Below are 18104 nucleotides of genomic sequence, written 5' to 3'. Positions count from 1 at the left end.
ACAGAAGACGAAGTGGCAGCCTTGCAAATGTGATAAACATGTGGCTGATGCTTAAAAGTCCAGGAAACGTTAATTGATATAGTGGAGTACACTTTGATAGAGAACAGGTGGAACCGTGCCCTTAAAGTGGCACTAAAGTCTATTTGTCTTGTTTACCGCTTTCATCCAAGGTGGAAGTAAAAAAAAAAAATCACAAATTTTGGGTTGACACCAGAACAGTCATGGAGGGGAAATCTTTAAATGGGGACACTGGGTTCTGGTGACCCTGCTGATACCCAAGGATTCCCTCGCTTTGAAGGCATTTTCTCCCACTTCCTGTTTTGGCCATGGGACAGGAAATGAAGGTATTTCTCACAAATGGGACACAGATGGAAAAAAAAAAATCTAACAGGGCTTTCAACACTTTCTTACTCTATCCAAAATAGAAAAAAAAAGTTTTTGCCTTTAGATCTCCTTTAATTCCATGGACTAGTTAAAAAGATTCAGAATACACCTACTGTACCTCCTAAATAGAGGAAGTCAGTCAGTATAAAAAGAGAGGTAGACTTGAACAGGACATACTATACATCCAGACAATGAAGAAATCTTTTCGATTTTAGACATGGAGCAGAACAGAAAGATGAGAGAACAAGGTTCTCATTATTGTGAAAGGAAGAGATGACCTTTAGAAGAAAAAAAAATTAAGCCTCAAAACAACCTTTTTTTGTGTAGAAAAAAAAAAAAAAGGGTTCCTTACACAATGAGGTTGACAACTCAAACGTGGCAGCAGAAAGCAGGAAATATCCAGGACCTTGCAGGGAGCTGGCTGAACGTCAAGCAGAGATGCAGAAAAAGTGCATTTGTTCAGCAGCATGTGGCATGGAAGGAATGTGCAACAGATTTAAAACATCTCAAAAAGCACCAAAAATGTGTGTCCTGGCCTCAGGAGGTGCATGCAAAAGTAAAAATAAAAAAAAGTCACAGTGCTCCAACAGAGTGTGGAACCTGCAGTGTAACCCCCAAAGAGGGAGAGGAAATACAGGTGTAAGGGTGCCACCTCCTACTGGGGCAGGAACAAACCTACTCACCAATGGCAGTCTGGGTGGGTGACCGTAGTCCATGCTGGGCTTCAAGAAGATGCCAGACTTCACTTCTCCAGTGGGAATACCCCCCAGGGTGCTTCAGGGACATGCTTCCACTAGCAGGTGCAGCACGGCCCTGGACCTGCAAAGCACCGTGTGGCTAACACACACATTACATAAGGGGTGTCTAGGAGAGCACCTTAGAGTCTGGAGATAAAGAAAACTATATGAACCAGCCTGGGTCTTACTCACAGCAAGGTCCAGGTATGGGCTCCAAAGCTATGCCAGGTGTCGGCCAAGTCATAGCGCTTCAAAATGATTCATACCGGCTTTGCAACAACTGAAGAATCTGGCAAGCAGAAAAAAAGTGTATTGATAAAAGGTCAAACAAAAAGGAAGAAGTAGCTTGATTCTCTTAGAAAAAAGAAAATGTCCATTCTCCTAGCATTCTAGCAAAAACATGCTGGGAGTGGGAGGAGTTATACTGGGCTGCCTTAAAACTTGGTGTCCCAAGATTCAATCTTCTGAAAGCAGTTGCATAACCCGATGTACCTGAACACCCCTGTGTCCCTTAGACCCCTTTCACACCAGGGCGTTTTGCAGGCACTATAGCGTTAGAAATAGCGACTGCAAAACGCCCTAAAGAAGCTGCACCATTGTCTGTAGTGTGAAAGCCCCGAGGGCTTTCAAACTACAGCGGTGCGCTGGCAGGACGTCAGAAAAAAGTCCTGCCAGCAGCTTCTTTGGAGCGGGGAAGGAGCGGTGTGTTTACCGCTCCTCCACCGCTGCTGCTCATTGAAATCAATGGGGCAGCGCTGTAATGCTATTGCGGCATATTGCCCGTGGTTTTAACCCTTTCACGGCCGCTAGCGGGAGGTAAAAGCGCCCCGCTAGCGGCCGAAATGTGCCGCAAATCCGGCGGTAAAATGCCGCTAAAAATAGCGGCGTTGTACCGCCGACGCAAGGTGCGGTGTGTGGTGTGAAAGGGGTCTTAATGTATGATTAAAAATTGATTTCATATCTGTTTGGTGCAACACAATATACTACTTGCGTTATTCATACACAGGGAAGAAAGAATTTTAGAGCTCACAGAATGCATTTAACCCCTTGTTAATGGGGTTAAAATCTTCCATGCTTCAGCAAGAGAATGTCAGCAACTTTACACAAGTTAAATGCACAAAATTTGATCAGGCATGCTACAACAATGAATGTCCCTTAAATATTTGTTTACTGCAGTATTTACAGAGAGAGAAAACAGGAATACTGAACACTGTGTGGGTGGTTTGCTCTTCAACACAAAAGAAAAACTGTAGCGAGAACAGCAAGACGTTCAATCTTCTTGTATAAGGGATTAAAAAAGGATTTTTTTCAGGGACTTCAACTACTTTTTTAAAGATTTTTTTTTTATTGCATTTGTAAACATACATTATGTTACATGCATCAGTGTATTCTAACAACACAAAGTCTTCACATTTCTCAGCTTACAGTGTCATACAGGCAGAATCTGAGAACTTTGATATTTAAGAACATAGCACTTCTGAAGTAATTACAAAGGCAAATGCCTGTAGTGTTCTTGCTCCTATGGAGCATCCAAATATGTGATGGATGACGTTTGGAGAGGTGATGTCTGTTTATGCTGTGTTATCCATATTGGTAGATTAATGTTACACAATCAAGTAAACTCATAAGTGGTATCAGACATCCTTTAGAGTTAGATCAAGGCTCTGCACCTAACTGACTCTGCTTGCGCCTGATTCATGTACAGCCCTGGCAAAAAGTTTTGAGAATGACACAGATATACATTTTCACAATGCCTGCTGCTTCAATGTTTTTAGATCTTTTTGTCAGATGTTACTATGGTATACTGAAATATAATTACAAGCATTTCAGTGTCAATGGCTTTTATTGACAATTACATTAAGTTTATGCAAAGAGTCAATATTTGCATTGTCAATGCTTTTTCAAGACCTTTGCAATTCACCCTGGCATGCTGTCAATCAACTCCCTGGCCACATCCCGACTGATGGCAGCCCATTCTTGCATAATCAATACTTGGAGATTGAACAAAAAAATACTACCCAAATTCTGACAACCACCTCTTGAGGATTGACCACAAGTTCTCAATGGGATCAAGGTCTGGGGAGTTTTGATGTTTTGTTCCCCAAGTCACTTCGTTATCACTTTTGCCATATGGCAAGGTGCTCCATCATGCTGGAAAAGGCATTGTTCCTCACTAAACTGTTCTTGAATTCTTGGGGGAAGTTGCTATCTGAGTATGTTTTTATACCATTCTTTATTCTCGGCTGTGTTCTTAGGCAGAATTGTGAGTGAGACCACTCCCTTGGCTGGGAAGCAACCTCACATGAATGGTCTCAGGATGCTTTACTGTTGGCATGACACAGGACTGATGGTAGCGCTCACCTTTTCTTCTTCAGACAAGGTTTTTTCCAGATGCCCAAAACAGTCGGAAAGTGGATTCATCTGAGAAATACACTTTACCCCAGTCCTCAGCAGTCCAGCCCCTGCACCTTTTGCAAAATGTCAGTCTGTCCCTGATGTTTTTCCTGGAGAAAAGATCCCGCAGCTGAATCAACTGTAGGAGACCGTCCTAGCGCTTGCTGGACTTTCATGGGTGCCCTGAATCTTCTTCACAAATGCAGTAGAAATGTTTTTTATGGAATTAAGTTAATTTTCAAAGAAAAGAGGGACTTTACAATCAATTGCAATTCATCTCATCACCAGTCATACCATTCTGGAGTATACTCAAATTGCCATCATAAAAACAGGCAGCAGACTTTTTAAAAAATTAATATTGGTGTCATTCTCAAAACATTTGTCCATGGCTATATCACCGGTAACATCCACAGAGGCCAGCTATTAGTGGTCCAAAACACTTCTCGCCTCCTTCCTAGCTAACCAGATCTCCTAGTCAACTGTTGGGATATGCAGTATGAGAACAGATGGTTCCTGTGATGCGTCAAAGCCAGTAAGTGGAACACTTGAACTACTTCCCACCCGGCCAATGTATATATACAGCCGGGTGGGTGCCCTCTCCTTCTGTGTGGACGTTCAGGAACGTCCTTCAGAAGGAGGGGGATCACGCACGTGCAGCAGCGCCATCCCAATGTGCTTGTGTCACCCGGACACGGGGGACATCCGATCGGCAGGAGGGCTCTGTGACTGGCCCTCCTGATCACATGATGGCCGTGTCCAATCACAGCCATCATGTGATGTAAACAGCCGGTTGCTAGGCAATCGTCTCTCCTCTCCTCACACGGAAGTTGTCGCTAAGGAGAGGAGAGTGGATCGCTGCAGCTGGTTGGTGATCAGTGCGTATGAGCTGTTTTTTTACAGATTTTTACTCACCGATCACCAGCTTTTTACTCACCCACACAATGTCCCCAAATAATAAATACACCTGTCCCCCATATATGTCCCACTAAAATCACATGTCCCAATGATTATCTGCAGACATATGTCCGTGATCACTTGCACACATCTGTACATGATCATTTGCGTACATATGTCCGTGATCACACAAACCAATTATTATACACTTAAAGGAATTTTTTTTTACCAAAAACATGTAGCAGAATACATTTTGGCTTAAATTTATGACAAAATTAGATTTTATTGGATTTCTTTTAAAGTAGAAATAAGAAAATATTAAAGACATTATATAACAGGTGCCTGAGATGTGTGTGAAAAATTGATTGGTGAAGACCAGAACAAGTGGCAAAGTCTTGTCAATGCTTCCCTGTGATTCTCTGCATATTAGGAGGGGAGGCCCAGACATTTATATTAGAACTCAGCCCAGCCAGCAAAGCCAAAATTCCAACCAGCAAGCTGGGCCCAAGCTCAAACCGGCCACCAGAAGGATGAAGGAGCGGGAATATTAGACCTGTACCTCCATCTGTATTGGTGCATTGCAGATGGTCTTTATATGCTTGTTTACATTTATAGAGGACAGGCAAATATCTCCTCGCTTGTCAATCCCAGGGCGATCTCTGTCCGTCTATAGCCAGCTTTAGAAACCAACATCACATACACCAATGATCAAGGAGTGCATGGAAGCAGTCTCGTACAACAATCTTATACTTACTGTAGATCACAGTACATTAAATTGACAAAAATATTCAAAAAAACTAGAATACTTTTGCATAGTGCATTAATTATTTCCTGTGACATGGAGAGGTTTGGCCTCATCATATATAAAGGAAATTAGAGTCTGTTCGTTAAAACATGAAACTTTACTATAAAAAAAATTGTCAAAATTAAAGCAGGAGTAAACCTGCTGACTTTTTTATACACCTGTAAGGGAAAAGGTATAATGAGCTAGTATGCACCGCACACTAGCTCATTATGAAATACTTATTTACCTTAGAACGAAGCGCCGGCATTTCACTCGGTCCACGCAGAGGGAGCTGACATGTTCCCTCGGCGTGTCTTCCAGGTATCGCGTCTGCCGGACTTTCAGCCGAGAATACCCAGAGCGCAGCGGCTCATTGCAAGGGGACCATCTTCTAAACCATACAGGTTTAGGAGATATTCTTTTTACCTAAAGGCAAGCCTTATTATAGGCTTACCTGTAGGTCAAAGTTAAAACTATGACTATACAACCGCTTTAAAATCTTTATTATCCTCAAGAGAAATAAAATTGTCTTATTAAATCAAGATATATTTCAGGAAGAACTCCTGTAAGAGTTTGTACTAAAAGCAGAAATCTGGGCCCTTCATCGTAATTATGGCCACATTCTGCACCACATTTTTATATCTAAATGTCTGATGTAATCAAGCTGAAATTTAAGTGGAAAGTTTATTTGTCATCTAAATGAATTTCCCATTTTTATCATATCAAAAATAAGTTGCATGCATTTTGACAGAGGAAACTAAAACTGTTCCAAACCTAACAATAGTTTCCTGAGCTACTAATACAAATTCTGTTGGACAGGAAAGGGCGAGTATTAAATAGTTATTGTATGCCAAAAGTTTTCAGTAATTCCTGTCATGTATTCTGGCACGCTAATCTAACGGCTTTATTTTATCTGATGAATCAGCATTTTAAGATGAAATGTTAAGTAACAGAGGAAATGGTGGTTATTGTAGCATTGCCACATTCCTTATCTAGATGAGATTTCAAATGGCATTAAGCCTTAATGAAAATTTATAATAAAGCCATTTTTGAATAGTTATTTCCGCATTACACTAATGGGACCAGAGCTTTCACTGCCATTTGTAACTTTTCAATGGTGTAAGGCTGTTTACTTCCATACTGGGCCTATTCTGGTACTCCTCTCCTACATTTAAAAATCATCATTTGTTTGCTAAAAAATTACTCAGAACCCCCAAACATGATGTTTTTTTTTTTTTTTTTTTAGCAGATACCCTAGGGAATAAAATGGCAGTCATTGCAACTTTTTATCTCGCATGGTATTTGCGCAATAATTTTTTTAAATGTAAAAATGTTCTACTGGTTACATGTTTAGAGTTACAGAGGAGGTCTAGTGCTAGAATTGTTGCTTGCGCTCTAACACACGTGGCGATACCTCAAATGTGTGGTTTGATCAGCGTTTGCATATGTGTGCGTTCACTTCTGAGCGCAAGCTAATTTTATTTTACTTTTTTTTACACTTTTTTACAATTTTTTTTGATCACTTTTATTAATTTATTTAAGTAAACATCCTTTGTAATAGGAATTGTTTGTGACAGGTCCTCTTTATGGAGATATGTGGGCTCAATAAGACTCCACATCTCTCCTCCAGGCTGGAAAGAATGAGGTTGGGAGAAAAAAAAAACCCCATGATCTCATGTTTACCAGCCACGATTGGGCTTTGTTTAAATTCGTGGCCCATACATGACATCATAACGTCACGCCCAGGCCTCCGACGGTCATAGAGATGACTGGTCACCGGAAAGCTCTATGGTGGTTATTCTGGCGGCGGGCAATTCTTTCTCCTGGTCCCCAAAGGCACGGGAGAGCCTGGAGAGCCCGGAGAAGCACCGGATGGCGGCATGGGGGGGTTGGGGGTATCCCCCTTCCATCGCCTGTAAGAACAATCACGAGATGGAATCGCCGCTATGATCATTCTTATGGTGCACAGAATCGCCAGCTGAAAACAAGGCTATCTGAATACTGCCTGTAGCTGCAGGCGTCATTCAGATATTCCCACTGAAAGTCAGACGTCGTATGACGTCTTTGGACGGGAATTGGTTAAGGTGCGCATCTTGGTCTAAACAGCTTAACTAAGAAAACAGATCACATCTTTTAAACAGAGACCTTGAATGTATAAATGCCAAATTAATAAATATATGATAAATTATATGAGTTTTGTACTTCGAATTCTCAGCATGCTCTTCAATTGTCTTAAGGAAAGCCCATAAGGCTCTTTGTCCTTTCATAACTGCTAAGTGTATTTAAGGTATGTTACCCCATTAACCCATGTAGGTTTTTTTTTTTTTTTTAATCTAGATAGTATAGTGCACGTTTGGTTTTAAAGATTCATAATATGAATGGTCTATCAATTGTGTACCCCAAGGTTCAGTGTTGAGACCCTTACATTTGAATTTTTTTTATAAACGATCTAGGATCTGGAATTAAAAGTACCATTTCAGTCTTTGCAGATGACAGAGTTATGCAGTGGAAAAACGACCTTACAGGATTGTCTCCAACTTACAAACTGTGACAAATGAGGTTTAATGTTGATTAATGTAGAGTTATGCACTTGGGGGCCAAGAATATGCATGCATCATACATACTAGGGGGAGTACAACTGGGGGAATCCATAGTGGAGAAGGATCTGGGTGTTCTGGTAGATCATAAGCTTAATAATAGCATGGAATGCCAAGCTGCGGTTTCCAAGGTGAGCAAAGGCCTTTTTTGTATTGAGAGGTATGGACTCCAGAGAGAGATATAATTTTGCCTCTCTACAAAATAATAGTAATTGGAATATGCAGTTCAGTTTTGGACACCAGTTCACAAAAAGTACAAATCAGGGAACTGGAGAAAATGTAGCAAACAAACCGATGAGGCATGGAGAAGCTTAGCTATAATGAAAGGTGAGAGGAACTGAATTTATTCTCTCTTAAGAGGAGATTAACCACTTGCCGCCCTCATTATATGGAGGCAGGTCGGCAAGTTCCTGTGAGTCACCATACCTGTACGTCGGCTTTAAGAGCCATAGCAGAGGCGCACACTCTACCGCATGGCGGGTGAACCCGATGTGTGTGGTCGGCGGCTGCGATGTCCTCCACCCACCTGCGATTGCAGGAAAGAGCCAGAATGGGGATCTGTCAATGTAAACAGACAGTTTCCCGATTTGACAGGGGAGGAGAAACAGATTTGCTGTTCCTAGTGATTAGGAACATCGATCTCTCTCCTCCTCCAGTCAGTCCCACCCCCCCCCCCCAGTTAGAAACACATTTAACCCCTTGACCACCCCTAGTGTTAATCCCTTCCCTGGCAGTGACATTTACACAGCAATCAGTGCATTTTTCTTTAGCACCTCCATATTTATCGCCATTTTATCGCTGTATAAAATGGTCCTAAAGTGTCCGATCTGATGATATCCACATAGGATGAAACACGTCAGGCTGGCTGATGCAAGCACGTTATGTACTGTGGATTTTTATATGTTCTGATGCTGGTGTCCTGTATGTAGACAACAATACATTTTTAACGTTTTTTTACTCTTACGGGCTTCACTATTGTTGCTCCTTTCCTTTGTTTTGGTGATTATTGTTTAAATCCATACCCTGGTGTGAGTTCTGATGTTCCATCTGATACTGATGTACCTGGTTAACCCTATGATTCATCTATCAAGTTTGGAGTGTGCCATCCAAGTTTACCATTTACCACCTGCATCATATGATTATATGCTTGTTTTCTTATCATTCTGGTAAGCAGATTGAGAGCACGGGGGTGCGGTGTGCTTTATACATGCACACTGAATCTTGGTGGAAGATTTACGTCACCTTTCTAGGGACAATCACCGCATTTGTTTTTTATTGACAATCACATTTAGAACTTTTGTTTAGCGCTGCACTACTGGACTTTATATTATTGTTTGACGAATCAGCAAACTGTGATGGCTGCTGTGTGTGTGTTTTTTTGGGTTAGCGCAGATATTCGTTCACCTTGATTTACTAAATGATGTAGTGCCTGAAGCAATAAGTGCTGTATCTTAGAAACCTCTGAGGGGTATCCCCCTGCAACTCCAGCTTGTAACTGCGGGATACAGTTGAGGTGACCCACTCATCCTGAACTATTGTTCTCCAAATGTCCGCAAAGTGCAGCAGCCTTCCCCCCACCTGAAAGGAGGGCTTGGTGCTGGGTTTAGAAGAGTTTTGGACCCAGTGCTTTTTCTGGCCCTGGCCTTGCGGCTTGCCCCTGGCTCTAGCGCCCTGTTGGCGGCGGAACTGCATTGGCGCCGAGACACTTGAGAAAGCAGTCCCCCTAAAAGGTTTTAAACGAGGGGACGCCTGGTGCTTTTCTTAACAGGAAGTAGAGAACTCTTCCCTCTGGAAATCTTTTTGATATATTTGTCCAAATAATCACCAAATAAAGGAAAGGCGAAACCTGCCAATCCACCATAATGTCGCAGTCATGATAAAAATCGCAGATCGCTGCCATTACTAGTAAAAAAAATAATAAAAACGCCATAAATCTATCCCCTATTTTGTAGGCACTATAATTTTTCGCAAACCAATCAATATACGTGCATTGTGATTTTAATTACCAAAAACATGTAGAAGAATACATATCGGCCTAAACTGAGAAAAAAAGTTTGCTTTTTAAAAAAAAAAAATTGGGGATATTTATTATGGCAAAAAGTACAAAATAGTGTGGTTTTTTTTCAAAATTGTCAGTCTTTTTTTTTGTTTATAGCACAAAAATAAATAAAAACACAGAGATGATCAAATACCACCAAAAAGAAAGCTCTATTTCTGGGAAAAAAAGGACGTCAATTTTGTTTGGGTGCAGCGTCGCAGCGACCGCGCAATTGTCAGTAAAAGCGATGCAGTGCCGTAATGCAAAAAACGGCCTGGTCATTGAGAGCAGCCAAATTTTCTGGGGCTGAAGTGGTTAAACAGTGGTAAAGCGCTGCTAAAACAAGCGGCGCTTTACCGCTAACGCACGGGCAGCCCCAGTGTAAAAAGGGTCTAAAAGGAAGAACTAGAAATATAGGATGTAATAAAAAAAATTGAATTAAAAAAAGGAGGTGGTATACTAATGAGGCTGTGCATGATAGGGTATGAAATTTCCTTGATGGTCACATGGTGCTACAGGAAGTAAGGGATCAGAATGCATTTTTTTTTTTAATTTTATATGGGGAGGTGAAGATTCAAAGCTACCATTACTAAGTGAGAGATAAGCATTTTGGGGTGGCTTGGGCAGAAAAGACATTGCAACAGGCTTCTAATTATTACGAAAAGTGAAATTATGTTTGAAAAGGGGAACTTGGCCTTTAAATGCATTGAATATTTCTTAAAGTGATTCCGTCACATAACTGAAACACTGAGTAAAAGCACATCCTGCAAAGAAGAAAGTCAATATTTCTCCCATGCCCCTGAATCCTATCATATCCCAAAGTCTTGGCAAAAACTGACCAGGAGTGTCAATCTTCTGATCCCATTGCGCTTGAAGTATTAAAATCTGCTAAAAAATAGGATTTTTATAACAGCTTACCTGTAAAATCCTTTTCTATTGAGGTACATCACGGGACACAGAGACTCAGTAATTACTGGTGGGTTATAGGGTATCACTAGGTGATTGGACACTGGCACACCCTAGACAGGAAGTTCAATCCCTCATATAACCCCTCCTCTTAGTGGAGGTACCTCAGTTTTGTAGCAAAGCAATATAAGTATTAGAAGAAGGGAGAGACCTTTGTGTCCCGTGATGTACCTCAAAAGAAAAGGATTTTACAGGTAAGCGGTTATAAAAATCCTATTTTCTTTCTCGTACATTAAGGGACACAGACTCAGTAATTACTGGTGGGATGTCCCAGAGCAATGCTATCTAAGGGGAGGGGAACCACACAACATAGGGTGTACTCAGACCTGAGGACCCTGTACCGCTGCCTGCAGCACACTACGCCCAAAGGCGAAGTCCTCATGCCTTCTCACATCCACCTGATAAAATTTGGTGAATGTATGGACTGATGACCAGGTTTCGGCCTTGCAGATTTGAGCCATGGAGGCCTGGTGATGCATCGCCCACGAAGCAATAATAGCCCTAGTGGAGTGCGCCTTGATCTGAAAAGGCGGAATCTTTTGCTTCAAACCATAAGCTTGAATAATTACTTGTCAAATCCATTTAGCAATGGTAGATTTTGATACTGCCTGTCCTCTTAGGACCCTCTGGCAACACGAACAAAACATTTGTTTTGCAAACCTGAGCCGTCGCTTCCAGATAGGCTTTGACTGCTCTCACTACATCCAAAGAATGTAGTGACTTCTCTTCCGTAGAACAGGGATTTGGAAAAAAGGAAGGCAGAACAATATCTTGGTTTAGATGAAAAACGGAGACCACCTTCGGTAGAAAACTAGGATGAGGGCGTAACACCACTCTATCCTTGTGCATCATTAGATACGGTTCTTTACAAGAGAAGGCCGCTAATTCTGATACTCTTCTGGCAGAAGAAATGGCCACCAGAAAAATGAATTTCCTTGTCAACAGAACTAAGGGAATCTGATGTATCGGTTCAAAAGGCTGCTTCTGTAAAGCTGACAGAACCAAATTCAAATCCCAGGGGTTCAGAGGCGCCCTAACTGGAGGATTAAGGCGTGTTACCCCTTCTATAAAGCTTCGGACCAAAGAATGTGAAGCAAGTGGACGTTGAAACAGAACAGATAAGGCAGAGACTTGGCCCTTGATGGTATTCAAGGGCCAGTTTTTATCTCTAACCCATTTTGCAGAAATTCAAGGATTCTGCTTATGACATAATTTCTGGGGTGCCAACCCCTGGATTCACACCAGGAGACATATGCTTTCCAGACTCTATGATAAATCATTCTGGAAGCTGGCTTTCTTGCATTAATCAAGGTAGATATCACCGGGCCCGAAAGCCCATGATTCTTCAGAATGTGGGTTTCAATAGCCAAACCGTTAAATTTAGCGTTTGTAAGGTAGGAGGGAATACCGGTCCCTGGGATAGCAGGTCTGGACAGGACGGTAGGGTCCAAGGAGAGCCTTCCGCCATTTTCACTGAGGCTCCGTTCTTGTTCCAGGCCAATAGGATACTGTTTTGCAGTAGCCTTGAATGAGACTGAGCGTAGGGGACTGCTTTGAATGAAGCCACCATCTTCCCCAACAACCTCATACAGAGACGAATAGAAGGACCCTTCTTTGCTCTGACTACCTGAATCAGTTCTCTTATAGCACTGATCTTTGCTTGGGGTAGGAATACCCTCTGCTGGGCTGTATCTATGACCAGACCCAAATACTCTAGTCTTCTTACTGGTTTTAAAGAAGACTTCTCTAAGTTGAGGACCCAACCTAAGCGTTCCAGGTAGTTGATTGTGGTGACCAGATTTTGGTCCAGGCGGGCTACGGACCAGTCTATCAAGAGCAAGTCGTCTAGGTATGCTATTATCGTTATACCGTGGGCCCTTAATCTGGCCAGAGGAGGGGCCAAGATCTTTGTAAACACCTGAGGTGCAGTAGTTAGCCCGAAAAGCAGAGCTACAAACTGAAAGTGGCGTTTTTCTACTTCGAAACGCAGGAACTTTTGATGAGCAGGCAAAATGGGTACATGTAGGTATGCATCCTTGATGTCTATTGATGCCAGAAGTTCTCCTCCTCGTAGGATGGAGACTACCAATCGGATCGATTCCATGCGAAAGGATCGTATCTCTAGAAATCGATTTAGATCTTTGAGATATAGAATGGGTCGGACATCTCCGTTTGGCTTCGGTACCGTGAAAAGGTTTGAATAAAACCCCCATTCCCTGCTCTTGCATGGGAACTACCATGATAACTTTTTGCGACAATAGTCGCTCCAACACTAGAAGGAGAGACTTCTTTTTCTCTGGGTCTCTGGGTACATTTGATCTAAGGAAACGAGGAGAAGGGAATTCTCGGAATTCTAGTTTGTAACCTAGAGTTATTGTAGAGACCACCCATTTGTCCCGAAATGCCTCCTGCCAGAGCCCTGAGAACTTTAGTAGTCTTCCCCCCACTCGAGTGAGCAGGGGTGCCCCTTCATAAGGAGGTCTCAGCGTTTTGTCTTGAAGACCTTGTCCCCCAGGACTTCTTTTGCCCCTGGGGTTGACTGAGTTTTAACCTTAGAGCTTGACGGAGGAGGCCGTCATGACTGCCTGGAGGCTGATGCCCCTGGTACTGGAGAAAGTGCCCGTTTAAAGGAGGGAAGTTTACTCCTTTTCTTGACCGGTAAAAGGGTGCTTTTCCCACTAAAGATCCTTTGGATATAATTATCCAAGTCCTCTCCAAACAGTTTTGCACCACGAAAGGGAAATCCTGCCAGGAGTTTCTTACATGGTGATTTGGCTGACCAATTTTTCAGCCACAAGATTCTACACATGTGTACCAAGCCAAGCGTAAGGCAAGACGTCTGAAGGATAGAATCTCTGATAGCATCAACAGCAAAACACAGAGCCGCTGGAAGGTTAGCTAACCCCCGGGCTTGCTGTTCAGGTAAGGCTTTAAGCACCTGTTTAACATGGTCTCTCAAATATTGACAGACTCCAATTTGCTGCCACTGCAGGTTGTGCTACTGAACCTGCCAAGGAGAAAACATTTTTTGATAGGAATTCCATTTTCTTATCAGTTGGATCCCTAAACATCTGAGCGTGGTCAACAGGACAAGTCAGGCTTTGGTTTACGGAGGAAATGGCGGCGTCAACATCTTAGTAAATTTTTCCTTCATAGGATAAAGTGTAGAAAACTTTTTAGGAGGAAAAAAATTTTTAACTGGGTGATCCCACTCAGAAGATAAGCTTTTCCAGCAAACCATGCACAGGAAAAGCATGTGCAGTTTGAGGAGGTTTCAGTGAACACAGAGAAGAAGTGGGTTCTTTAACTGACTCAGGTACGGGTAACTTAAACGTGGAACGGACCAATCCAGCAAGAATTTGCACCAACATTTTCTCATCCTGAGAAGCTGAAGAGGGCCCTTCTCCACTAGATTCCTCAGAAGTGGAATCATCTGTTTCCACCCGATCCTCTGAGGGGGATTCCTCTCCTTTATCCCTGGGTGACAGAGGGGGGCCTAGGTTCTGGGTGACAGAGGGGAGGCCTATTGCATTTTCTTCCAATGAGTGAAGATGCGATTAAGGCCACTAATCTTTCCTCTAAACTGTTTATGGATTTAGGAAAAAACCTTCTGTGTAATGTACACAGGGGTTGAAGTGCCAGAAGCAGCTGCAGCCCCTAACCCCAACGGCTCTGCCTGGCCAGCCTCCCCGGGTCCTGCAGGGGGGGGAAGGTGCTGCGGAGGGGGGGGGGGGTCCTCGAAGCCTGAAGGGGACCCCTTAGAGCCCCTATTCCTCGGGGTACTTGTACCTCTTTTACCCATAGTGCAAAGCAACAAAAGGTAGAGGTACCACACAAAAAAATGCACTGACTGCTAAGCCCTGTAGTTCAGCAACTACTTAAGACTCAGTCTGGTGCCTAAGTAAATGCTGCCTGGGAATGCCCGTGTCTCCCACACGCGCCTGTCAGCTCTGTGTCCCTCCATAGGCTGTGTGAATCTGAAAAAGAGTGAACTTTAAAGCCTGTGTAGCCTTGTGCTCCACCCCCCCCCTCCGACCACTTCCGCCCCCCCCCCCCGCTTTTAAAACGAGCGTTTCCCGCACGAGCAGAGGCTCTAACCCTGCCGGCAAGCATGGAGGGGAGGTTGGGACAGAGGAGAGGGAAGGGCCGGTGGATGTGAGGCCTCTGTAATGGCAGTGGTGGACGGAGCGGACGGCGGCGGGTGGTGGTATATTACCGTTCTCTACCCAGGCCTGTCTCAGCCCCGTAATCCGTGGAGGGAGAATCCCAGAAGGAAAAAAAACCCTTACCTTCATCCTTCCTGGGGCATGGCTTGGAGAAGCATAGAGCGTGGACAGCAGCAGACAGACAAGGCATGAAAAGGTGTGTGCTCTTGGCAGCCCCCGGTGGCGACTATAGACATAGCATACATTTACTTAAAAGGAGAAAACCTACTAGAACTAGAAAAATTCTTGAGGAGTCTCCCTTACCTTATCCAGCTGCAGGGTCTGAAGAACAGACCCAATCTTCACCTCTCACGGTGGGCTCCGTTAGGAAAAAACCATCAGAGACTGGGGCCCCCTTGAATAGGGGGATCCGCAGTTCTGGGCCCGTAAAGCACCCTGCCAGGAATATGGCTGAAAAAAACAAATACTGGATCCCAGGGTCCAGCTCTCTAAAAAGAGAAGCGTTACAGGTAAAACCTTGTTTCTTCGGACACGAGGCCCGGGTACCATCCAATTCGGCCTGGAAAAGACACCTTGAATGGATCCGGTCGCATAGCTGGCCCCAGTAAGGATATTCCAGCAGAGCTCAGCACAGCACATCACATCTTTACTTGTGGCCAACACCTAAGACACTGGCGAAAAAACTGAGGTACCTCCACTAGGAGGAGGGGTTATATGGGGGATTGAATTTCCTGTGTAGGGTGTGCCAGTGTCCAATCACCTAGTGATACCCTATAACCCACCAGTAATTACTGAGTCTCTGTGTCCCATGATGTACGAGAAATAAAATAAAAATAAATATATATAACCCCTTTCAGGTTAGTGTCAGTGTGCGCTAATATGCATCACATGCTAGCACATAATGACAGACTTGCCCATAAAATGGATCCCTCCCGTGGTGAGAAAACCCTAGTTTTCTCAGAAGTGTTTAATAACTACTATAGAGGACATTTATAAACAATGTAATATAGTTTGAGAGGTAGCAACCACAATCAAATTGAGTGGAGCATGTTCTCAGAATTTAGTTATGTTTTGATCCAGACTGGTTGGTAAAGTTGAGCTGTGGAATTGTTTTCGTCTTACATGTATATGCCCTCCATGTGTTCCTTACTGTGAAGGCCAGTTATGGGTGTGGGTAGTGGCCAGTTTTTTATTACTGTTTGTATATATGGTTTGGGGACCCACTGGGCACCTTCGCTGCCATTGAGCTCTTGCTGGGTGTCCAGTGCGCTCCTGTTCCTTTAAGGGGGCTTGGGCAGCCTCCAGGCTCACCTGTCCCACATCCATTCCATGCATGTGCTTCTACTGTGGAGACACTTATAAATTTGTAGTGTTAGGACTGCAAGCAACACAGGCTGCCATGACGAGGCCTTGCAGCTTTCACATGCGTTTGCAAATGTGTGCTAACTAAACCCCTGCTTTTAACAGACTGTTAGACAGGTTAATTTGGTTGGTCAGCAGACTGGTTGGAGAGTTGAGCTATGGAATTGTTTTTGTCTTACATGTTTTGATCCTGCCAGAAATCGAGTAAGCTCCTATCTTCCTGTGCACTTTGCATCTGTTGCTCTCTGATCAGTCAGTGTTGTCATCATGGAAAAGGAAGTGTGTTATTGGCATAATCGCCAAATAAAAAATAACAGGAAAAAGCCTGTAAAAAACATTCAGTGTGGGTTCACACTAGTGCAAATTGGATGCATATTTCGCCGCATCCAAATCTCATGACAGGAAATTGGGACCGGCTCTCTATGGAGCTGGTTCACATATCTCCGGGCAGCTGCGGAGAGGCTTGCACAGGAGTCCTGTGTGTCTTTGGCTCCATTTCGGGGCTGAATTCAGGCAAAAGTTTGGCCCTGGTTCATCTCTGAAACGGAAAAACAGGGACCCAGCAGACCTCTGCTGTGAGCCCCATCTGCTAGCAGTGTGAACCAAGTCTGATACAGCCACCACATGTAGATCCTAGCAAAAAGCAATATATTTTTTGCTTTTGTGTTTGTGATGAACATCCTCTAAGACAGGGTCCTATGCAAGGGGGATGTTGACCAAAGACTTTTGTGCAGCTCCATACTGCAGTGCATCTCAAAGTAATTTGCCAAAGTGGGCTGCACAGTACTGTCAAGGAACTCAAAGACTTGCTCCAATGATCAAGCCTTTTCGCTCCCCTGCAGAACTGTGCCTGCCAAATCCAACTGGTATTGAAATATCAAAATCCAACCCAGCCCAAAGGAAATCAAGAAGCAATTATCACCCTAAAAAAGAAAAAAAAAGAAAAAAAGAGGAAAGCTGTTGGTTCTTACAACATACCACTCCTTCTAGTCTCTGAGAATAAGAGAAAAGGGAATTCAAATTCAGTATATTGTGAATCTGTTTCATCTTACCTGTACTAAATAGTCCCTGGAAAGTAACGGAAGACGGACATGTTCCATCAGATGTGCCATGTGCTCCTGACGTACATCTTTATCGTGGTTTACCCAAGCAATAACTGCTTCAAAAACCTTGAAGTAAACACATGGCAACATATGAGCACATGACAAATCTTAGATTTAAAATGAAAACAACTAAAAAATGTGACAAATTTCAAGAATATAGAATATATATATTTTTTTATATACATACACACATACATACACAGTTGTGTGCATAGGTTTACATACCCTGGCAGAATTATGATTTTTTTGGCCATTTTTCAGAGAATATGAATAACACAAAAACATTTTTCACGCATGGTTAGTGTTTGGCTGAAGCCATTTATTATCAATCAACTGTGCTTACTCTTTTTAAAATCATAATGGCAACAGAAACTACCCAAATGACCCTGATCAAAAGTTTACATACCCTGGTGATTTTGGCCTGATAACATGCTCACAAATTGACACAAAGGGGTTGGCTATTAAAGGTAACCATCCCCACCTATGATCTGTTTGCTTGTAATTAATTAAATATATATAATATATATATATATATATATCAATGTGTTTCTGGACTCCTGACAGACCCTTGCATCTTTCATCCTGTGCTGCACTGACGTTTCTGGATTCTGGGTCATGGGGAAAGCAAAAGAATTGTCAAAGGATCTGCGGGAAAGGGTAATTAAACTGTATAAAACTG

The 18104-nt window shown here is 43.0% G+C and overlaps 1 protein-coding gene across 2 annotated transcripts in view; it reads right to left on the bottom strand.

Annotated features, from left to right (window-relative positions):
* Positions 1-18104, bottom strand: part of KLHL2 (kelch like family member 2) — a 200445-nt gene that overhangs the window by 69008 nt on the left and 113333 nt on the right. For both annotated transcript variants that reach the window (XM_077477161.1, XM_077477162.1), the window contains one exon: positions 17375-17491. In XM_077477161.1, coding sequence (XP_077333287.1) covers positions 17375-17491 — 117 coding nt within the window. The remainder of the gene's footprint in view (positions 1-17374; positions 17492-18104) is intronic.

The sequence above is a fragment of the Lithobates pipiens genome, unplaced genomic scaffold (genome assembly GCF_037356315.1).
Source record: "Lithobates pipiens isolate NorthernLeopardFrog02 unplaced genomic scaffold, aLitPip1_a1.2 Scaffold_13, whole genome shotgun sequence".
NCBI lineage: Eukaryota > Metazoa > Chordata > Amphibia > Anura > Ranidae > Lithobates > Lithobates pipiens.
Note: the sequence above shows the minus strand (reverse complement) of the source record. Positions and strands in the feature narration are given on the sequence as shown.